Source organism: Rhinopithecus bieti, unplaced genomic scaffold (genome assembly GCF_001698545.2).
Source record: "Rhinopithecus bieti isolate Rb0 unplaced genomic scaffold, ASM169854v2 scaffold_18921, whole genome shotgun sequence".
Taxonomy (NCBI): Eukaryota; Metazoa; Chordata; class Mammalia; order Primates; family Cercopithecidae; genus Rhinopithecus; species Rhinopithecus bieti.
The window spans coordinates 3,314,441-3,339,332 of NW_016810178.1; the positions used below are offsets into that span (position 1 = coordinate 3,314,441).

The 24,892-nt window shown below is 34.6% G+C and overlaps 1 protein-coding gene across 1 annotated transcript in view; it reads right to left on the reverse strand.

Moving 5' to 3' along the window:
* Positions 1–24,892, reverse strand: part of PKHD1L1 (PKHD1 like 1) — a 168,107-nt gene that overhangs the window by 76,029 nt on the left and 67,186 nt on the right. Inside the window, 18 exon segments of the mRNA XM_017891546.1 lie at positions 1,144–1,273; positions 1,742–1,821; positions 3,106–3,262; positions 3,695–3,851; positions 4,838–5,012; positions 6,497–6,646; positions 7,616–7,864; positions 10,335–11,319; positions 12,086–12,312; positions 12,869–13,039; positions 13,800–13,988; positions 14,614–14,718; positions 15,139–15,281; positions 16,896–17,091; positions 17,580–17,712; positions 19,433–19,554; positions 20,530–20,693; positions 22,653–22,767. Coding sequence (XP_017747035.1) covers positions 1,144–1,273; positions 1,742–1,821; positions 3,106–3,262; positions 3,695–3,851; positions 4,838–5,012; positions 6,497–6,646; positions 7,616–7,864; positions 10,335–11,319; positions 12,086–12,312; positions 12,869–13,039; positions 13,800–13,988; positions 14,614–14,718; positions 15,139–15,281; positions 16,896–17,091; positions 17,580–17,712; positions 19,433–19,554; positions 20,530–20,693; positions 22,653–22,767 — 3,648 coding nt within the window.

Here is a 24,892-nt window from a genome sequence, read left to right on the forward strand (position 1 = left end):
TTTTTAAACCCCTTTTTTTTTTTTTTTTTTTTTTTTTTTTTTTTTTTTTAGAGGGACACAATGTAAATGGGTGTGATAATATTGACAAAAAGCAGAAGTCTATTGTCTTTGGCATTATTGATAGGAATTTGTTAAACTAATAATCTAGAGTCAAATGTAGACTTTTCTAAGAAATAACGTAGTATACATAGTGAGCCCCGTGTAGGACTTTTATGATGATAAGGTATCATGTTTATGGTATTCTAAATTCATTAAAGGGATAGATTATTGCAATGTAGAAGACTTCAATATAAAAAAGATTCACACCATGCTTTCTTTAAATAGTATGTTGCCCTGGTACCTCAAACATGATCAAAATCATTTTTGGTTGCTGACAGTGCTCTAGGATATAGTTATAGAAATCCACAACTATAAATCTCTTGTTATATTTCAGAGAGACCCCATTTGCAGATACAAATATAAGAAATTACATTCTTCTGCTTCTAGACTTAGTCTTTTTATATAGATAAATAAATAAAGTAAACAGGCAATCACAGACAGGTACTACAGTTACTGTAAAATGAAATGAGAAGAGCCTGGAGGCCTATGGAAAGGGGGAAGAGGAGGAATGTAGAAAAGGCCCAGAAAGACTTTCCCAAGTGTGACCTTGGTTGAGACAGAGACAGAGTCTCACTCTGTCACCCAGCCTGGAGTGCAGTGATGTGATCTTGGCTCACTGCAGCCACTGCCTCCTGGGTTCAAGTGATTCTCCTGCTTCAGCCTCCTAAGTAGCTGGACTTACAGGTATGCACCACCATGCCTGGTTGAATTTTGTATTTTTAGTAGAGACAGGGTTTTGCCATGTTGGCCAGGCTGGTATGGAACTCCTGGCCTTAGGTGATCCACCTGCTTTGGCCTCCCCAAGTGCTGGGATTACAGTTATGAGCCACCACACTTGGCCTGGTTCTGAGTCTTGATGTCTGGGCTAGCCTTGCTTGGATGTGGGAAAGAAGGAAGGGGTAAAGAGGGGATATCTAAAGACATGAGAAGCCTAACACACTTTCACTTTACCACAGGATAAATTATAATTATCACAGGATAATTATCCTTGGTGTCCTGGTGAGTCTTTCTCTACCAACTCCCTTAGCCACTTGGCCACAGTACCGTGCAGATCCAGGATTCCCTCCCGCACAGCCAGTGTTTTGGCACCATAGACAGGGAGCTCAGGAGATCGCAGGTGCCCATGCAAGGTAATGACAGCCTTGTGTTGGAATGGGGATGTCTCTGTCCCAATCTGCAAAAGATGTCACAAATGCTATTCAGAAAATTAAAACCCCAAATCCACAGTTCTAATCACACAAAAGTAGTTCTTTTCTATCTTCTCTTCTCTTTTGAGAATTAATGGCTCAGTTATTCATATCTTTCTTTGGAAAGATAAAACTTTAATTTTCTAGTGAGCCAAATACACTATGCCAGACCTTTGAAAGGTATACTGATTGACTTTAGCCACATCTAAGAGTTAATTCTTTCCTGTTCTATTTTAAATTTTGCTCTATGGGAATATACTACTATCTTCCCATTAAAACACAATATTCTGGGAAACTTTTATCACTACATAAAGGATTTTATACCAAAACAGAGACCTAAACAAAGATAAACTTAGGAGAGGTTGGTACAATTAACTATCCATTTTACACATAGTATTTTAAAAAATGAATGGAGAAAGGTTAAAAATGAACATGTATTATGTTCTTTTGAATACCTGAAGAATGCCTCCATCTGTAATTAGAATATTTTCTGCCTGGAGTTCAATGTCAGCTTCATCAAATATTAGAGTTCCACCTATGAATCATAGAATTTTAAAATACATCACAAGGAAAAGTCTTAAAAGTTGCCTATTAAATTACTCATTACAATTTAACATAATAATTATTAAATTATACATTAAATTAAACTTTAATTTCTCATTCAAGTTCTGCTATTGTTATGCATGTAACTTCACTTCAGTTCTTTGGCAACATAAAAGCATAAAAACTCCAGACAAGACCATGGGAGTTTACAGAAAATCAAATCCCAGGGAAGATTATTTTCCCTTGAACATTGGGAAAGTAGCTTATTTTAGATGCTACTAAATAGCTCAGCTATGCAGATTAGTTCTACAAACACAGCACCTCAAAATATAAATTAAGAACGAAAACATTTAAAGAAAAGCGTGTTTATAAAAACCGTTATAATGTCAACATTAGCTCTGAACTTTTACCCATTAATTTGCACTGTCAACAGCTATAGCCTGATTAGCATTATTAAAGATCATACCAGGACACATTTTTATGAGACTAATGTAAATTTGTAAGTAGTAAAATTTTATTTGTTCAAAGGTCCAATATTTAATAACTTCAAAAACCTGAAACTTTTCTATTTTCCCTGAAGTTAAAAATAGTACAATAACAATGCAGGAGTCTTCCGGTGACTCAGCTGTTATGGCAAAGTTTCTACACTAAATCCTCAAGCAGTCTACTCTTACCAATTAATGATTCTTTTACATGCAATTATCACAGTCATGGTTATTTAGTTTTCTACAGTAAAAAACAAAATACAGCAGCAGAGACAACCCCAGGCAACAACTGAAACAGGTTCATAGGCAAAGGTGAAAATCACAACCTATCTACCAATGGGAGTCAAGGGGATCATTTAGGATAGACTTGAACAAATCTCTATGACTTTTTAACTCTTGGGACCCACTACATCAGTGTTTTTCAAAGTGGAAAATGCCTTTTTTGTTGTGATCTAGTGAAAGTGGGCGGGCATGCTCACACCTCCCCACTTTGTTATTGAACCAAAAGTTTCATAAAACAACATTTACTTTTAAAAGGTACTTACTCATATACATGCAATCCATTCTGATGCTTTCTATCCTATTTAATTTTTAAAATGCTGGCTGCAACACATGAAATAATATCATAACCACAAATGGATTGCAATACTCAATTTAGAAAGCCCAGGACTACACTGTGTATTAAAAATATGATGCAACTATGGGTGTTCTTAATTGTGGACTTTGATTAAATCAGTTTCACAGAAATATTTCTCAGGCAGAGTCTAATGAACAGATATTCAGAAATTTACCCTGAATAAGCAACATTTTCAAAATAGGGGTGCTTTGATCCAGCAGAATGGTCTGTCCTTTTGTAATAACAACAAGAGACCCTTCTTCTGGGGGAGATTGTCCCCCCCATGAGAAATTGGAGGACCAAGCATCAATATAAAGAAAGTCAGCATTATCCTGTAATAGAACATAGGAGACCTTAAAATTTAGGGATTTTACCAGAGTTTTCATTCGATTTTCAAAAGCTTTTATTACAATATAAATATATTTATATTGCATAGTAAATATATAATATATACAAACAATAAGCATTTTATTAAATCTAACCTACTTAAAATGTGTTATAATTGCCTCTTGGTTTATTTCACAATAATGATCAAGTTTAAAAAATCTATTACTAATTACCCCACAACTCAGAAAATAAAAAATCTAAAATAAAAAAAATTTTAGGAAAAGCAATAAAAAACATAAGCTGCTTTAAATTTATTATAGTCACAGCTCAGTTATTTTTTTGGAGATATTAAAATAAGACAACCATTACCAATTAGCCCACCTCCCATAATGTTAGTTTTTCACTGCTGTGATTACTATACTCAACAGCACTATTACCAGTTTGGCCATGCCGACACCTCTGATGTGGACACGAACTGGAGCCCACCCTGAGGGAGTATGGGCATCTGTCATGCAGATGATGTGTGTCTTGTTGGAATACTCAACATCACATTTGGCTTCAGCTATAGTGATATGAACATCCTCTACATTTTCACTGTAAAAAAAGAGGGAACACATAACATGTATGTTTTTCTCAAACTTCCAGATCATGCTGTCAAACCCTTTTATTCCTATGTATTATTGCAAAAAAAAAAAAAAAAAAAAGAAACATGATTAAAACAGCCACCAAAGTGCAGATTGATGCTTTTTTTAATACTAAGATTTCAAAATATTTATTGAAAAAAAAAGTAAACAAAGAGGTTAAGAGTCCAGAAAATAGGACTGTATAAATAGCCGGTGTTCCAGTGTTGGGGAAAAAAAGCAGTGATTTTGTTGTTGTTCAGTGATTCTATGTTGATCTCCTAACAGGTACTTTTAAAAGAGATTTTCAAGGATCACTTGTCCATGTGACATTTTTATCATGTTTGTGGATTTTAGAACTTAACCTCCAGGTAAAAATGCAAGTTAATCACAACTGCTTGAGGAGTTACAATGAGCTTCTGTGGTGTATGTGATCTGGTATTTTGACTTCAGCCTTCCCCACCTGAATAATGATGACAACGCAGTACACAAACTTGAGCCAAATAATGAGTATGCTTAAGAAAAAGAAACTTGACCAATTACAGTGGAATAGACCTGCTGTATGGAAAGATGTTTCTTTGACCCAATGAAGCAGATCATGGCTGGAGATAAGATGGTGGGGAAAGCATAACAAGAAGGGGATTTGTATTTGTGATGCTGCATACTAGGATTGGGGGCAAGTTGTCTAACCTGTTTAATCTGTCTTCTAATCATAAAATGAGGTTAAAACATCTCAGGAAGTAAGGCAGGACTTCTCTGTGGGTAGGCAGGTGGTTGCCACAAAATAAATACTCAGTAAATGTTAGCAATTAGTACTATTTTTGCCTTAAGTGTAAGTTACGAGCATATAGGTACACATTACATGACTGTATTTCCGCATTGTCCGGGCATAGGAGAAAGCAGGCCTAATGGCTCGAGTCTGGAAATGCACAATGATGCATGTGTGTGTGGAGACAGTACCTGAATCCTGATCCCATGACTGTCAGTCTGGTGCCGCCTGCTGTACTGCCTCTCCTGGGAGACACTGCAGTGATGAGTGGAGTCAGTGACACTGCGTATGTAAACGGAGTCATGGACTGTGACAAATCTTTCCCATTAACCACACTCACTTCACAGGCTTGCTCAGCTCCCGTGCCTATGAGAGGAGGATCAGACTGAATGAAGTTCTGCCATCAGGCCCTGATTCATTTCCAAAACCTCCAAACATTTTCAATAACATCTTCCTTTTCACACAATCATCTTCCTTTTCCCATATACATAGTCTGCATGTGAATAATAGTGGTCTCTAGCAATAGCTAAAAATGTTACAAAGTTCATGCTCACTATCAACAGAAGAAAAAGCCCTTGGACCCTCCCAGGGAGACTTGCGTAGAACATTCTACAAACCTGCCTGCTTAGTTTTCCAATTCTAGAGAATCTAACTTTGTAAATTAGAACAGGAAGGAGGGAAGAACTGCTTAAAGACACACACACTGATAACAGCAAGGAGTGACAGCTGAAGGCAAGGTCAGAGACAAGGACTACAGAAACCTGATGCAAAAACATAATGAGAAGATGCAGAGCCAGTGTTAAGACAAACAACCTAAAACCTTGACAAGTCTCGAAGCATTGCTACATATATATATATTTTTAATCAGGATTCAAACTCTGATGTCAAAATGATAAATAAGCTCAGTCATAAAAATTGCATTTTCAATATTCTTTGTTAAGAAAGTCAGAGAAAGAAGCAATAATATTTAGAAAAGCTTCAAAAATTTTGTTAATGTTTTAAAAAATGTGTTCACATAAAATATATCCTTTATTCTTCTAGAATATTCACATTGTTTAAATATCTTCTTACATTTTGTGAAGTAATAACTAAGATTTGTTGTCTAAACTACCAAATATTTAATCTTCACAACAATCCATTGAATTAGAGTTAATAATATCTCCGTTTCATACGTGGAGAAACTGAAGCAGAGAGAAGTTAAGTTACTTGGTTAGGGTTACACAGTAAGCAACAAAATTGAGATTCAGGGACTCCTCAGAGACCAGGCTCTTAACCATTAACTAAAAATGAATAAGTAAGCATGAGAATAATAGCAAATTACATATGGTTCTAGACATCATTCCATCCACTTTATGCACATTAACTTATTAAACCTGAAAAAAATCCAGTAGACTACTGTGATTCATCTCACTTTGTAGTTGAAAAAATCTGAGGCATAGAGAGGTTAAATAACTTATTCAATGACACAGGTAGGGTTTGAGTTTAGCAATGCACCACCGGCATTGACACTCATAGCCATTAATGGAACTCCTATCTTTAATGGAAGCCTAATATTCTAATGGGAACTAAAAATGTGTTCTCCATTTGGTATGCTCAATAGACTAAGAACCATCAGTTTATACCATAAACTGGAAAACTGCAATTTATTATAAACAATTCCATCTGCAATTTGTGAATCTCAAAGGACATGTAAATCTAGAAAATGTCCTGAAGAAATTGCTTAGAATCAGGACAGTAATAAAGTGATTTAATTACTCCAAGGCACCCAGTGACTTGAAAAAAGAAATTAACCGATCTTTATAAAATTAACTACTTCTCAAAGACTTCCATTATTTTTTCTGACAACTTACCATTATTAGATGGAATTTCACATAATAATGTTGTGTAATCAGATCTAAGCCTGTCAATTGCACATTCTGAGCCACAAACTAATATAATTGAATTTTGTGGATTAAATCCAGTGCCTGTCACAGTCATGGTTTGACCCCCACCAAAACTCCCTAGTGAAGACAAATAGAAAGGAAAAACAAAGCTAATTAAAATAAAACCTCTTCTGTGTACATATTTTTTACCTTTATTTTAAATGTTAAAAGTAAGTTACATTAAATGAAGAGTTTCTTAGAACTGAAATTATAGTGCATTATTCTATGAATGCAACTGAATCTCTTTTGATTGTAGTGTTTTAAAATCCTCACTGAGTAAATGTCATATCTGGTAATTTATTTGAACTATTTCTAGGAACTAAAATTTTACTTAAAAGAGATGTCACAAAGGATTTCAGAGTAGGCAAAACATAGACTATGCAATTACAATTTTAATTATAAGTGGATTGGTTTATTTATACTTTCTTAAGTTTTTAACCAAAAAAATTTTTAAATAAAAAAGATACTAATTTATGTAGAAATAATTACATACCAGTGATGTCTAAACATGATTTAAGAAACATTTTCACATATAACTGTCATTTTAAGTAGGATTAAGTTTTAAATAAATTAATCATACATCACTAAGAAATATAAGGTATTATATTTTAAAGTTTAGTATTTTGAAATAAATAATTATACACTTAACATGCTTATTTATTTGCAACATAAAGAAAAATATTTGTACTGTGTTATAAGAACTAGAAATTTTCACAGTGAAACCCCATCTCTATTAAAAATACAAAAAAAAAAAAAATTAGCTGGGCATGGTGGTGTTTCACCTGCAGTCCCAGCTACTCAGGAGACTGAGGGAGGAGAATGGCATGAATCCAGGAGGCTGAGCTCACAGTGAGCCAAGATCCCACCACTGCACTCCAACCTGGGAGACTGAGTGTGAGACCCCATCTCAGAAAAAAAAAAAAAAAAAAGAACACACAAAACTAGAAATTTTATGTGTTTGAAGGACATATTATTTTCTAAATAAGGTTTCTAAATAAGTGTTTTCTGAAATGAAATATCTGCAGTTTCCTGCATACTTATGACTACCTTGGCTTGGATTAATATTTTGAATATTAAGCGGGTACTCAAATACAACTGTGGACACAGCTGAGCCTTTTGTCTTATGATGCATCATAACAGGAAATGTGCCCCCAGCATGATCTCCCACGATGCACTGCAACACACTATCATTGGCCATGGTTACATTACATTGAATGTTATTTATCATCACTGAGATTTCCAAGATCTCAGTGCCAAAGTTGGATCCAGTGATCTCAATTTCAGTTCCTGGTGGACCTTAAAAAAAAAAAAAGCACACAATATAAATATATCTAACTATTAATACACACTCATTTAAAGATATACCTCTTTACTTTTATAAATAAAAGAATACCCAGTGTTTTAAAACTAATATAAATATTAACAATACATGCTGTGTCATACAATACATTTTGACTACAATATACACTACATTCTACTGTATATTAATTATAAATGATTTATCTCAACGTTTATTATTTTTCCAGTCTTTCTGTCCATTCTATTGAGTTGTAAGTTACTAATTCACTCTAATAGAGAAGAGAGGAGGAGAGAAGAGCAGGTCTAGAGTTAGGAAGTATGAATGTCTGAGCAGCGTGGGTTAGAGCATATTTTAAGGATGAGGCTAACTATCTTTATTTTTGGTACCTTTCTTCCTGACATTAGCAACTCTTTTGAGGAGAGACTACATTATTCTTAATTCAAACGTCTTTGATAGGTATGACTTGGTAAACAAATTATGATATGTAAATGGGTGTAAGATAGTAAATACAGAAAAAAGGAATTAATTTAAAGATTTGTAGGTGAATATCGATGTTAATGCCTTGAATGAGTGCACATAGAACAAATAATTAGATTCTGGCTGTTCTCTTGCTTCCCTCTTTTGACAAATGTACATCAAGGGCATTAAACATATTCAATTTTTCATAGGCTGTTCAAATGAATATCCGCATACCTAAATTTTAAATGAAAATTAGTCAACATAACTTTTTACAAACGCAGCGCCTTCAAGTAGTAGTTTGATTTTAATTCAAGTGATAATAGTAAAGAATTACCATATAATTGACCATAGTGAGGATTGCTTAAATATAAATAATTATTTTATTTTAAACATGACAGAGATACTAAAGAGATATTTCACGTTAGGAATAATTTTGTTTGTTTGTTTGTTTGTTTGTTTTGGAGATGGAATCTCACTCTGTCGCCCAGACTAGAGTGCAGTGGTGCAATCTCAGCTCATTGCAACTTCTGCTTCCCGGATTCAAGCGATTCTCCTGCCTCAGCCTCCAGAGTAGCTGGGACTCCAGGCACATGCCGCCACGTGCGGCTAATTTTTTGTATTTTAGTAGAGACGAGGTTTCACCATGTTGCCCAGGCTGATCTCGAACTCCTGAGCTCAGGCAATCCGCCCACCTCGGCCTCCCAAAGTGCTTACAGGCATGAGCCACCACCGTGCCTGGTCGAAATAGTTTTAAGATACAATCTAAAGAAAGTTGTATGGGTCTTAACATTTAATTTTGCTTGGCATTTTGCCTTTCAAATGCAGCAGTGTTGTTCTCAGTGTTGCCTGTCTCTTCAGCAAATAAAAACAGTTCAGTTTTCACATGTCTGGAAGTCTCCTATACCTTTGAATGCATTGTTTTGAAAACAAAAAATCATTCAAAGACAGAGACAGGAAGAGACACAGTCCATGGAAATAAGAAACATATGCCATTATTTGCAATGATTACAACCACATGGGAAAGAAATATGCCATTGCTATTGTTCACGTCTTTCAAAATGAGCAAATTTGACATATTAAAGAAGATTTCGACAGCAAACTCCTTGAAGGCAGAAAATACTACTTACCCAAACCTGATACATTTCTCTTGTGATGTAACCTAAAAAAGACTTTTCTAAAAGGCTAACATTTAATGAGTTCTTCATTAAATGTACTATTCTAAGTTACATTATATGAATAAACTTCTTTAACTTTATAATGTATGTACCTGCATAAATAAATTGATGTTTAAAAAAACTTGTCCAAAATTTCATCGCTGGAAATTAAAGGAACCAAAATTTGAGCCATTTGAGAGCCAAGCTCTCAACTATTACACTACAGCTTCCTCTCCAGAATTCAGTGCATATATAATAAGCATTCTAATAGCTCAAGGATGATCAGAAACAGCATAGCATAATGACAAAGGACCAAGATGATATATCAACCTATTGTTAAATTAGAAAAATGAGTCATGCTAAGTAATTAAGGAAATCTTATTTTATAACATTTTCTCCACTGAATGTGCCAATTATCTCCTTAAAAAGAATTCTGGTGTGCTAATAAGTTAATACTCATTTGTAGTTTCATGGAAATAAGGTACTCTGAAACACTCTCAATGTAAGTAAGATTGCAACTTTTGAATTTTAACTGGAGTTTCTAGTTCAAATCAACATCAATAACATAAATGAATTAGCAGTTTTGGTCTATCTTCACTTATTTTTAGGTCAAGTTAATGGGAATTTTGTTCCTCAATAGAAGTTGAAATTTGTCTAAAATTGTTATCCCATAAATGTGTGAAAAATAATCATATAATATAGACTACACAGAACTTGAATCCCATGTATTAAGTGTAAGTGGGATCATTTATAAACACACTTTAATAGTTATTTACCAATATCATTCCAATTCTATACTAATAAATATTATCGATACAATAATATCAAGATAATAAGGCAGATATTGGAGTACCTCTGCTTGGGATAATTCCTCTGAGAAATGGAGTATCCTCCAGGGCATATGTAAAAAGCAAAGGTGGATAAGCAATTGTATTAACAAAGATTTTAACACCGACCATTCCATTGGTCCCAGCGGGAGTGAGGCAGTCGACTTCATTGAGGTTGATGGAAATAATTTGACAAGGGTCATCCCCAATAGTGACTGTAGTGTTGCCTGGATAGAAGCCATTTCCTGTGATCACCAATGTAGTTCCACCACCAATGCTTCCAGAAGTGGGTGATAGAGATGCTACTGGGGGGCTGCTGACAGTCAGGTTTCCCAGAGCCAAGCCTTTACTTCCCATCACAACACTAAGAGAATGATGTCCAACTGGGAGAGGAGTCACAAGAGCAGTGATGTTATTTTCATTAACCTCTATTGCTCTGAACTGTTGATTTCCAATGAAAACAGCAATGTCCTCCAAAACAGTCCCCAAACCTTCTCCTTCAATAAGAACTTTTACAGACCCTGTGACAGAGTTTGGGAAGACTCCTGTTAAATAAGGAGTGATGCTTTCTAAATATGAAAAGGTGCAATTTCCCTGGCACTGGGCAGGCACTCCATGTATTAGAAGATCTACATTCACAAGCTGTTGGGCAGCAGGGGATGTTTCACATTCAATGGATGTATAATCCACTGATAGAACTTTACATGGGAAATGACCCATAAGGACTTTTACACCTGCAGAAGAAACTGCAAATCCAGAGCCTTTTATGGTCACTCTTGTCATTCCTGTAGTTGATCCTGCATTTGGCAACACCAGGTCAATGTTTGGCAAAAGCACAAATCGCCTATCAAATTCATTGGACAACGTATTGATAGCAGTGCCCAAGTTGTAGACAGTCAAAGTGACAATTTCCCTGACACCAACATCCATTGAGTTTTGAGGGTCAATATGACATGTAATTGTATCCTCACTACTTTCTTCTACGACACAGGGGTAGCTACCAATTGTAACCTGTAAGTGAAATGAATGCAAAATAAAACAAGTCAATACGTATCTCCAGAATAAACAAATGTTGTATTAGCAACAACCATAAATTTAAAAAGCTAATCATGTGCAAATAAATATCTTTTATTGATACATTTAATTGGGGAGGGGCTGATTAAGGCATCTCTTGGATTAAATTATGATTTGTACATAAATGTGCATTGCTACATTATTCATAATAATCAAAAGGTGAAAACAACCCAAATGTCTATCAACTGATGAATGGATAAATAAAAGGTTGTTTAACATACAATAGAATATTATTAGGTCAAAAAAAGAACTGAAGTACTGATACATGGTACAACTCGGGTGAATCTTGAAAACATTATGCTGAGTGAAAAATAAATAAACTTGGTCACAATGAACCACATATTGTATGATTCTATTTACAAGAAATGTCCAGAACAGCCAAATCTATAAAGACAGAAAGTAGATTAGAGATTGCCCTGGGTTGGAATAGATGGAGGGGTTAGGTGTGATATCTAAGGGATTTAGGGTTTGTTTGTTTGTTTGTTCTATTTGGTAATGAAAATGTTCTAAAATTGATTGTGTGACGAATGTCAACTCTGTGCCTATGCTAAAAATTTATGAATTGTACACTTTAAATGGGTGAATTGTATGGTATGTGATAAATCTCACTAAAGCTGGTAAAAATTAAATAACAAGGTTATCATCAAAATACTTTCATTGGGAACATGTAATAGAAGTATAAAGGAGGTATTTATATTCTTACCTTATTAGCACAAGGGAGATTACTAAAGCCATGTCCAATAATTGTTATTAGTTCATTTACTGTTCCAGTGGATGGAGTAATGTTGCTTATAGATGGTGAAAAACAACTTGAAACCTCAAATAGCAATCTTTTTGAATTTTTAACCCTGGTATTGTCCAGGCCGCACAGGGGTTCTGTTGCTAAGCAGCCTGCCACAGAGCTTCCCAAGTGCCAGTTCTCAGGTTCTCCTTTAGAAAAAGAACTGCCTGTAAGTCATGAATAACATTCTAGAATGATAACTGTTTTGAACTGTGTTACTTTTATTTTGATGATGATGGTTTAAATTCTGGTAAATCTTTTTTGAAAAACAAAATGACAAATGGGTCTTAGGCAGTACTAAACTATTAAAGACTGATCAAAGATGTCACAGTAAAGAGAGAAAACTGAATATAAAATTGATTTATTTTTCAGTTTGTCCAAGGCCTGACCCCATGGGGAAAATAATAACATCATCTTACATTTTAATATATGTCCAGGAACATACATAGTGACAGAACTTTTTTACATTACATCTCACTTGAGGCACACAAGGATTCTGGGGGAGAGACTGGTGGGAAGACATTACCACAATCCTTATTCTAGAGGATAAATTCCAGCCTCAGAGAAGCCCAAACCCATTCAAGGTCACGTGGCTAGTAAGATAGAAGCACAGGGAGACCCAGTCATCTGCTACCTGCTCCAGAAATATCACACACACACCCTGGGTCACCTGTGTAACAGAGTTTCCATCTTTAACCATCTTACCATGAGCATATGTGGCTTCAGAGCTACCCACAAACAGGTGCAGGGGAATGTGCCTGGTTTCAGCTGGTAAAACATTAATGACTCCTTGGAGAAAAATGGAGTGAGCCTCATCAATATATCCGCTGCTATAATAATGGATTCCAGGTGAAGTAAATTGGTAAGAAAATGAACCTGCCATAAAATGAGATTGTACATAATAAATATAAGCAATTAATGCATCTTTGAAAAGAGACTGAAAAAAACTTGAAATGATCATTTAAATGCACATGCAGATGACAGTTTCTTATTTTTCAAGTGTATGAAATGTCAACAGAATGTAGTAAGAAAACTCGCTGACTATTAAAAGCTATCTTGTGTAACGAAATTACATTCCATGAAAACAAGATCCAGCATTGATTTTCTAGAAAACCATGGCAAGTCTGGCATAACATACCAAAATTTAAAGAAAAATTCAACATGAAATGAAAGAACTTTTTTTTCATGAGTTAAAAGTTCAAAATCTTACATGTACAAAACAAAACAGGCAATCTAAAAGGCACATTTTACACTGAGCTGTCCTATAAGAAACACTGATTTTAAATTGATTTCAGTCAGTCAAAGTTCATCACTTGCTACCAGATTGGTTTGATTTAAACATGTATTCCTATTTTATTGCATTTTGCTTTTACAATATGTTTTTCCATTGGTTGATTATCACAGAATCAATATAAAATATTTCTAATATCAGAACTCACTTGAGTATGTATAAAATAACTTGCTTACCCTTATTGCTAACATTTTTACTACAGCAAATAAAATGCCAACTAACTTACCTTATGCATTTGTGTATATTACTTATGTAAAAATACTGTATTAAATCTACCAAAAAATGTCATTTTATTAGATCTAGGAAAAAGTGGCATGATGTGAAACCCAATAAGCAGAAACATACCTGATGTAGATTTTTGTCTTCCATTTGTGAATCCTTTGCCATCATAAATTACACTTCCAGGACTGGAGACAGAAAAAACCCTATATCCTATCCCTCTAAGAAATGGATGTGTTTGCCAATGCCATGCCACTGTGTCCCCCACAGACACATTTAGGACTGATGGTGACCAGGCATAACCTAATCCATGTACTGGGAGCAAGAATTGAGTCATATTTTAAAAGAAAAAGAGAATTTCTTAATAATTATCTTTGACAACATTGCAATTTATGTACAGTCAGTAATGAAAACATTTTAATCAACACTAAAACTTAATTACTTACATAATTTAAGCACTTAACAAAACAAATAGAAATACTGGAAAGCAAGGTAAAAGAAGATAAGGAAAATTAAGTTACAAAACTCCAAAAGTGATGATCAACAGACAATTTGAAAAAAAAAAAAATTAGAAGTCAATAAATAATTTGCTTAGAAAGCTTACAGAGAATATTTTTAAAGCTATGATCAGTTTTATTTGGAATATTCATTTGGAAACCCATGACTGATAATAAACTACAATTTAGGAGTTTCTGTACTACAGCAAAACCAAATGACAATTCCTGAAGTTGGAAATTGTAAAGTATGGCCTTCTAGATTCAAGTCTACCACTAATTCACTCTATATATGACCCTCTATGTCAAGCAGTTACTGCTGACAAATTATAAAAGAAATAACAGTACTCAGTCTCTCAATCATTTGAAATACAAAATAAATAAAAATCAAATGAATTTCAAGTTTAAGTGCTTCCATTTTTTCATAGTATATAAATGGCTGATACCTGAATCTTTCCCATTGTTGGTAATCCTAAATAGATTCCCAGTTGAATGAAGAATACATTTTATGACATTTTCTGATGATGATGTAATATTGCAAGGGATGGACCCTAGAAAGAATAAATTACTGGATATTTTAAAAGCAAATATTTTATCAAATTTTTTTTGTGAATTATAGAGATGAAGTATAATTCATTGACAGCCAAGACCCTAAAAAAACTCTGCCTTATATAGTAGGATCTTCGGTACTTCTTTTCTGATAGTAATCATGTGTGAGTACTCATTATCTGCAGAACAACTCCTCCACTCTATACGTTGTATACACATTAAATACACAGTAATTATTTATTGAAATCAAAAGTAGTTATTCAGTTTCTCTATATCACTTTAACGAAATACACTTAACCTTTTTTTATACTACTAGAAAAATAAAACTGTGATTTAGAATATTCATATAGTAACTCAGCACCTATAGTATATCCTTTAAGCTGAGAAAAATGATAATCACTTCCTATGAAAGAAGTTCTTACCTAACAGCACGGTATTGTCAGCTGGTATTGTGCTGAATCCAAAACCCCTTATGGTGATTTCAGTTCCACCAAACAAGGAGCCTCTTTGTGGAAACATGCTGGTCACTTCCAAAACATACTGTATTGAAGAATTTAATTTGTCTCTGAGAAAAAAAATGGATACATTTTTCAAAGAGCTTTCTTCTGGTTTATCTCACTAAACCCTTGCTAGGATATGATTTCTTTAGAAAGAGGAAATAATTGGATATCTAATTATACATTCGTTTTTCAAGATAGACAATCTGGCAATTATCATAATCTTGATTTGGTTGGATGGTATATTCAGTATTTTCCCCTATCTATGAAAATTACATTTCTGAAAATTCTAATGGCAGAAGAATTTGAGATGGAAGATCCTATAATATTATGGAAAATATGCTTATGAGAACTGAGGTCACAAGAAATACACTAGATTTTAAAATATTTTATATTTTCATTGGAGTAAAACAAAAGGTAGCTCTGCTTTAAAATAGTAATTAAATCTCACACATTTGAGTAACCAAAGTTTTATAAAATTAATTTGAAGTTATTATTCCATGTTTGTTGAAAACTTGTCAGGGTCTCCCTTCCCACTACTTCAGGGAGAGAGTTTTTAATTTATTTTGCTTGGTTACAGACAATGCATCTGCTAGGAGGCCTTCAAAATGTAAATGCTTTTCTGATATGACATATTTGACTTCCACATTCCAACTTCCCTCGTAACTTAAGAGAGGCAGAAAAATTCACGTGAGTCATTTTGTTAACTTTTAACTTCCATAGCATAACCGTGGTATTTCTTGAATCTGAATACACAATTTTGTGTGGTGTCAATTTCACCCATTATATCATCAAGCTAAAGCACAAGCCAATACAGAACCCATGTAAGCTCTGCCCTGTGAAACCAAGAGGAGATGGATGTAGTGCTGAGGTTTATGTTTAATGTTGCTCATCTTCATTTACTTCTTGCAAGATTTTGCTGCAGTCATCTCCTACTCTGACATTAGCTTTATTGGCCTTTTGTATCCATACAATTTCAGTATCTTCCTTTTCTAAGTATTCTAAACCAATAACTTCCTCACACTAGAACTAAAATTTTATCAGTTAACAAATAGTCTCAGGGAAAAAGAAATACTAAGTCCTTACAGAAAATTGAGTTGGAGAAAGACTCTCTGCATCCTCTCCTTCAAATAGCCACCACCTACCCATTTCTTGGTTTAATTGTCACCTTTTCAGAGAACCTTTCCCTGATGCTCAGGATAAGTCAGCTCTCTCTATTATAGACTTTTACTGCACCTAGTACCTCTAACGCATAGTATTTTTCACATTTACAATTAAACTCTCAGTGTAATCCTCTGTTTGAAATCTCTCTCTCCAAGAAAATTGTGAGCACCATTAATGCAGGGGAGATGCCCCTCTAATCCAGTGTAAATCCAGCCAGCAGCACTGAGCCCCTAGAAGCTACTTGATACGCATTTCCTAAATGAATCAAAGTCATGTGACATATACATGAGGCTAGTTGTACAGAGACTTTTACAACCTGATCTGAATGGTATTGGTCTCAAAACTAGGTGTCATATTGCAGTTCTATGAGATATTCTCAGCATATTTTGCAAAAGAAGATGTAGAAAGGTAAAGAGAGCAATTAACACTTAAAGGTTAATGCCTACTTCTTTTCCTATCCCAGTTCCTCTAGCCCCATGTGTTCCACAACTCCATCAAGTTTGTGTTCATTATCATACCTTATTGATGCAAAACCCCAGTTTCTGACTTCTACGTAGATATCTTGTTTTCCAGGAGACAACTTGGGCAAAAGGCATCTAATATCTGTGAAGTTCCAGTGAAGAATCTGGCAGGTTTTTCCTCCAACATACACCGCCATATTTTGTGTGAGTTCATTGCCAAAATTATAGCCCTTAATTGTTAAATTAACTTCTCCTAGTATTTTAAAATTTAAAAAATAATGCAAAAAGTTCAACTTGTTATCCAGTGTGAAATTTGCATATTAAATAAATCAATTCATCTCTCATCTTTCACTGGATTTAGGAAATCCTAGCACTTAGAGAGGCAAAAGGAAAAACAGCGAAAGAGTTGGTAGCAGCCACAAAGGGATGAAATGTACATTCAATTGCTCAAAAGGAAAAAAGACGACAAAGTCCTTTTTTAAAAAATATTACTATTTTTCTCCTTATTGCACATGTTCAATATAAAATAATAAATAGATTAATCTATGGTAAAACATACACATACATAAAACTATAACTGGTTTCATTTTAAGAAGCAAAACTGCAGAAGAAACTATGCTTCAAAAGCCTTTCTAGAAATGCTTTTTATACATATGACAATACGTATACAGACATACGTGCATACATATTTTTATACATATGACAATAAGATATGACTGATCTTATTGAAGAATTTCTTACCTAGTATTGTTCGTACTTTTGGACTAAAATCAGTTATAATTGGTGTCTGTAAACAATTGTAACTAAAAGCATCCCTTGCTGAGACTTGAAATCCATTGGTAGTAACTGAAATATCAACTATACCCTCAGTTTTCTAAAATAAGAGGAAAAAAATTAGAAAATATTAGTTGTTGAGATACAGAAATACAAGGGCTGAAAAGAAATAGATTATTCAAAATAAACTTCTGAAGATGTTTTATTTCAAAGCCATGATCAGAGTCAGTTTTCATATATTTAGAAGGCTGTGGTGTCAAATATAGGTTACATGCTTGAGTTCTCAAAATAAAGTTATATGACGTAGTAGTTTTATGGGTTTTATGATCCATTCAAATGCATCTATATTATTGGATTTCTGATGGCTCCACAATATTGTTGAGATGTTCTGGAGAAGTGATTGTCTGATAAAGCATTAAATACGAAAGTTTGACTTTTTGCTTTTAAAATAGACAGCTATAGTTCTTATTTCTCTTCTCTGACAAATCACATCACTATATCTTTTGAAGACTGTTCCAGAGTCCAAGACTAAGCACTTGGACCCCCTAAGAAAACTATTTGATGCTTTTGCAGATATCGCATCTATGCAATTCCCAATTAGGAAAAACATTTTTTCACATCTAGTATTTATTTAATCCACACTGAGTGTTTAACTGACTGACATATTGTAAACAAAGTAAGTTTTAGTTTATCATATCCCCTCAATTCTCATCTCTATCATTTAGTCCAAAAAACAAATTTATTTTTCCTGCAGATTGCAAATACAAAATACCCCCATTTGTTCTGCTACATTTTTTTAAAAGTCAGTGACAGTATTCATTACGTTTTGATATGTAATAAGGAAACCAGAGTCTTAGTTTAAATTTAAAACTATGCTTTAAAATAAAGAACAATGATTGATTCTAAGATACAATATTCCACAGAGAACTTCAATTTTTTTATGAAACTGAAAATGTAATACATTTAAACTAAAACTTTAACACATTTAAAAATGTATTCCTGGCTGGGAGCAGTGGCTCACACCTGTAATCCCAGCACTTTGGGAGGCTGAGGAGGGTGTGGATCATGAAGTCAAGAGATCGAGACCATGCACGTCAAAGAGTGCGGCACTCTGGCAATTGGTGAAACCCCAATCTCTACTAAAAACTAGCACACAATTAGCTGGGCGTGGTGGTGGGCGTGCCTGTAGTCCAGCTACTGGGGGGCTGGGCAGGAGAACATCGGCTCTCAACACAAAACCGCGGCAGGGCGGAGGTTGCAGTGCGCCGAGATGTGCCTTGGGCAGCTACAGCTGGTGGAGCAAGCGGAACACCCCTCTGTTCTCAAAACCAAACACACAACGACAAACCAACCAACAAATTATTTTTTGAAAACTATTAATTTCTAGATTTACTTTCCTGATATCTTTAGACTACTAATTTTTTTCATCCTTAAATTTACGTGGTAAACTCTCATTCATCCTCAAATTCTGATGGGACATCAACTTTTCTGTGAAACTGTTTCTGACAACCTCTCTCCACTGTGTTTTATGTTTCCTTTGTTAATACTTCTATTAATTAAAATGAAATACATTGTTTAATATTAGCTTATGTGTCTCTTTTCTTCATGATTTTAAGTGTCTTGAATGTGGATATAATATTTTGTTTTTGAATCTTAGTGGAAAGATGTGGAAGAAAGAAGTTTTAAGGAGCATAATAGAAACCCTGCAGTTCCTACGTAAATAGACCACTCGTTTCACCACTCCACTCCCCAAACTGAGATGTCTCCTAATTTATAAGATTTCAGACTTAAGAAAAAATGACTGAAATCAGAGGTCTTACTTTTGGTGTCCTGCAGGTTATCCTATTCAAATCCCCTTCAATCATATTGCAGGTTGCATTTCCAACTAATACCTTTGAATTTTCATTAAAGCCAAATCCAGATAAAGTCAGTAGAGTACCACCTTCATAAGAAAAGCAAACAAAAACAACAACAAAACCAGTTCCACGATAACAAAAAGAAATGTTAATAACAGCTAACTCATTAGAGAATTGTCTAATGATCCAAGAGATGGACTGGCCAATAGATCAAGGACCGGACTTGACATGAGTACAATCACCACCACACACCTGAGCCTGGGTGCTGATGCTCGGAACCATAAAGGAGCTGGGCTAAGTGATTTAATGAAATAACATAGATTTGCAACACACATTTGCTTTGGGGCATTGGCAGCAGCATCTGCTATTTTTCACGGTGCCTTCATCCTACAAAAATTTATGCTGCTTCTATTCACTCAACCATTCTGTGGGTGGAAGAGGAGAGTGAATTGAGACTCTCGCCAAATCTCAAATTTTAATACTTCTAAGTAAAAGGAAAACTAAACTTTAAAAATAAGCGATGAAATAATGTAAAATAAAAACATACCAAAAGGATCAAAACCAAAGCACAAAACCGTAAACTACGCCTGGTAAAAAAACCAACAAACGTACAAAGGAAATGAAGCAGGACAGGAAAAATGTGTTATGTTCTTTCCATCCTCTGTGTTAGCCCTCCTTTCCCCAGTTTGTTCCCAGAACTTTTTCTGGGTCAAGGAGCTCCATTGAGACTGTGGTTACAAATGAAGCAGCTGGACAGCAGAATAATAACTAATAAATCTTATCTTGACATAATTGATGTGCTTGTTACAGAAACATGTAATAATTGATGATATTAATTCAATAACCTAAGATATAAGTATAAGCAGGACCCCCACTTGCGCTTTGTAAGAAACAAAAGAATTAGTCGGCCATTTAATCACTGGGCCTTCTCAAAGGAGACTCTCCTTTGTTCTATAGGAGGAAGCTTTGGGCTCCTCTCCCTTCACCCTGTACTAGAAAGAGCACATTGAACTGATGGAAATGCATGCAATTTTCTCTCTGTTTAAACCATTAACCATTACCTGCTATGCTTCCAGAATCAGGCCAGATATGTGAGATCTGACTCTGATAAACAAAGTAGAACTGTTCACCCCCTACATTCTGTGCTAGTCCAACATCAGCTATGGACACAGCAACTGGGGCAGGTCCAGCACTTCCATTCAGAATCTGGCACTTGATCTCTTTTCTTGTGAAAAAAAGAAAAAGATGAAGAAAATAGTAAATCAAATGGTTTTATGAGATAAAAGTTATGCTTGCAAATACTAATATTGGCCTTCATTTTTAGATCTCAAGAAGCATATCCAAAGAAAACGAATCATGTATTAATGGGTGGGGGAATCTTATGAGGAATGATCCTTACAAACTACCTGAGGCTATGAATCAAACACTCCTAGAAAATAGGTAAACCAAGAATGAAAGCAAAGTAAACAATCTGCTTCTGATGCTACTGTACCCAAAAGAGGGTACTGTCATAATTTTTTTAAAAGCTAGTTTATTAAGCTCATTTATTTTAATAATTCTAAAATTTTTGGTCAGATATATTATGTCAAAAATTGTGCAAAATGCCAGGTTTTATCAGGAAAGATGATCAAAAACTAAACGAAGGGCAGGCGCGGGGGCTCACGACTGTAATGCCAGCACTTTAGAAGGCTGAGGCGGGTGGATCATGTGAGGTCAGGAGTTCGAGACCAGCTTGGCCAACATGGCGAAACCCCCATCTCTACTAAAAATACAAAAAATAGCCGGATATGGTAGCAGACACCTGTAATCCCAGCTGCTTGGGAGGCTGAGGCAGGAGAATCACCTGAATCCGGGAGTCGGAGGTTGCAGTGAGTCGAGATCATGACACTACTGCAGCCTAGGCAACAGAGTGAGAGTCTATCTCAAAACAAAACAAAACAAAAACAAACAAACAAAAAAACACCAGAAACAAAACCAAAAAATTGAAAACTTTTTTTTACTTTTTTTTTGAAAAGTGACCATTTAATTCCTCAGCAGAGACATATGTATGAAAACATAATTTCTATCACTGGTGATAGGAGAATTTTATATTGAGGGTTTCATGAGTTGGGAAGAGTAATTTTTTTCTCTCTTTTTAAAAATTATACTTTAAGTTCTGGGATACATGTGCAGAACATGCAATTTTGTTACATAGGTATCCACGTGTCATGAGGTTTTGCTGCACCCATCAACCTGTCACCTACATTAGGCATTTCTCCTAATGCTATCCCTCCCCTAGCCCCCTAGCCCTCAACAGGCCCTGGTGTGTAATGTTCCCCTCCTTGTGTCCATGTGTTCTCATTGTTCAACTCTCACTTATAAGTGAGAACATGCAGTGTTTCATTTTCTGTTCTTCTGTTAGTTTACTGAGAATGATGGTTTCCAGCTTCATCGATGTTCTTGCAAAGGGCATGAACTCGTCCTTTTTTATGCCTGCATAGTGTTCCATGGTATATGTGCCACATTTTCTTTTTCTTTAGAACACCAATAATATAGGTGCAGTATTGACTATTAGAGCTTAACAATGCATAAAAGATCTAAATTAAAAACAACAGAAAGGATTTGGTAAATGAATTTACTTATGTAATTTCAATTGATTTACGTTAAGAAAAATCTCCTAGAATTATGAAAGACAACTTTTAGGGAAATAAATAACTATTGCCTTCACTATTTCAAGAGGTAAAAAAAATGAATGCTCTTTAAATTCTACATTAATGGAGAGAGGTTCGGTGGGACTGGAAGTCCCACTGATGGCCACGTCCTCTTCCTGTATGGCATTGTCAAAACGTGGGCAAACAGGACCATGGAACACTAGAGAAGCATTTCATACATTTTTGCATCCCAGAGACACACTGATGCAAAAAAGATTTCATGTAACCTCCAAATGAAGGGGAAAAAGGATAAAATTAAACTGTTACAGGATAAAGACACTGTACAACAGTGAAATAGTCTGTGGTCATAATTAAAGATTTAAAAGATAAGGCATTATATAGATCAGGTTACCAATTTCATAACCCCATAGGGATCATGATAATTATAATAATGGATCATGATAATTGTACATGATCAAATAATTGTGATACTGCTCTTTGATTCCACTTTATCTTAGATAAGAACAATTAGACTTAACAGTTTTTATAAGGACCTACCATCCACAGAAAGAAGAGAACAACCTACTGGTCCAACTGAGACTGATACAGCTGAACTAGGAGAAAATCCAGAACCCACTATGGTTAGAATTGTGCCTTCTTCATAGGACCCTAAAAATGATCAATTTAAATAACAATATTAATATCTGTTATTATGAAATCAGACATTTCTCAGATAAAAATAAGTCTGTCTTCAAAAGATATAAACAGTAAGCCTAATAGGCAAACGGGGAGAAAAATCCACATTTATTTGTCAATGGTATTTTATTTCCATTATTTCCATTGAATTATTCCACGTATGTTCATATTTTGAATCTGTGTGTTGACAGAGACTAGTGGAAAGAATTATCTGACCGAAAGTATGGCATAAGATAAAGAAACAAATTATTCTCATAATAAGGAAATTAAGTAGACATCTCTATATGGTAACTTAGTATATGACAGACTTGCCATTGCAAATTTACGAGGAAAGGATAAATCACACAATTAGTGGTATGGACACTTCCCATTTGAAAAGAAAATAAGATTCCTCTGTTTAGGGTGATATACATCCCAAAATGCCTGGGACAGTTCTGGTTTACACCTGTGTTTCAGCATCTTAAACTTAAGATTTTTCCATTCCCTCTTAAAAGTGTACAGGTTTGATCAACAAATTATAGATAGATTAGATAGATAGATATTACATATCTATCTTTAACAAATCATATATATAATACATACATGATCACCCTACTTATGTAACACCATGCACAATATAGATTCTACATAGATTTAAATAGCTAAGAACAAAAAATAAAATGCAAATTTTTAGAAGTAAATATAATCAAATATCTTGATGACTTTGAGGTAGAGACGGATTTCTTAAATATGATACATGAAGCCATGGGATTGACCATAATGGAATAAATAAATAAACTAGAATAAATAAGTGACTTAAATGTTTTCATAAACAAGAACTAAACCAAAGCACAGGCAATATACTGAGAGAAGCCATGTGCAAAGGATTGGTAAACATAAAATATAGTAAATGGTTACAAGTAAATTTTAAAAGAGAATTCAATAAAAAAGGGAAAAACGATGCTAAACACTTTGCAGAAAAAATAATCTGAATGTCCAAGAAACATATGAGAAGATGGTCATGTGCATTACTAATAAAGGAACAGAAGAAACGTTTTAAAAGTGATAACTTTTACCCATTGGAATAGTTAAAATTAGGAAGTTGATCACTTCCAATATTGGCAAGGATATAGGGGATATGTTGCTATTATATCTGCTGGTAGTATAGCCACTTGGAAGAGTAATTTGGTCATCTAGTAAACTGAATACTCATCCAACCAGTTGTTATCCAATAATACCATGTCTTGGTATATATCCTAAAGTAGCTCTAACACGTATGCCATAGGAGGTTTGTACAAGAAAGTTCAGTATAGTCTTATTGGTAAAAGTGAAAACTTGTAAACAATCTAAATGTCCATCAATAGAGGAACAAGGTAAGTTGGTGCACTCATGAAATACTTTAACAAGATGCGTTAGGTGTACATAAAACCACATAAATATATCTCGAATTCTAAATGACAAAAGAAATATGCAAAATAATATTTACATTGTAATACTTTGTTTGTAAGCTTACAAAACTGGTAAAATGACCATATATGTGTGTGTGCTATATACAAAAGGTATTTAAAGTGTCATGGAAGAATACACACACAGTAATTAATCACTGTGATTGCCCCTCGAGAGTTATGTAGGGGACTAGGTCTAGGGATGGTGCTTAAAGAGAAATTTAGCTGTTCCTATAATATTTCTTTCTTAAATTGTTGATTGGAAGTAAATATGACAAAATTCTAACAGTTGTTAATTTTCAGTAAAGAGTATGTATATTTTTGTAGTTTTCTTTATGCTTATATTTTCACAATTTTAAAATGATCCAAATGTGGCAAAAGGCAATTTAGATTCCTATATTGGGTAATAAATTGTTTTTCAGTAAGTGCATGTAAAAGTGGGAATTCAACCATCCTGGCCAACGTGGTAAAACTGTGTCTCTACTAAAAATACAAAAACTATCCAAGCATGGTAGTGGGCACCTATAGTCCCAGTTATTAGGGAGGCTGAGCAGGAGAATTGCTTGAAACCGGAAGGTGGAGGTTGCAGTGAGGCAAGATCGCACCACTGCACCCCAGCCTGGTGACAGAGAAAGACTCAGCTTCAAAAAAAAAAAAAAAAAAAAAAAGGGGGA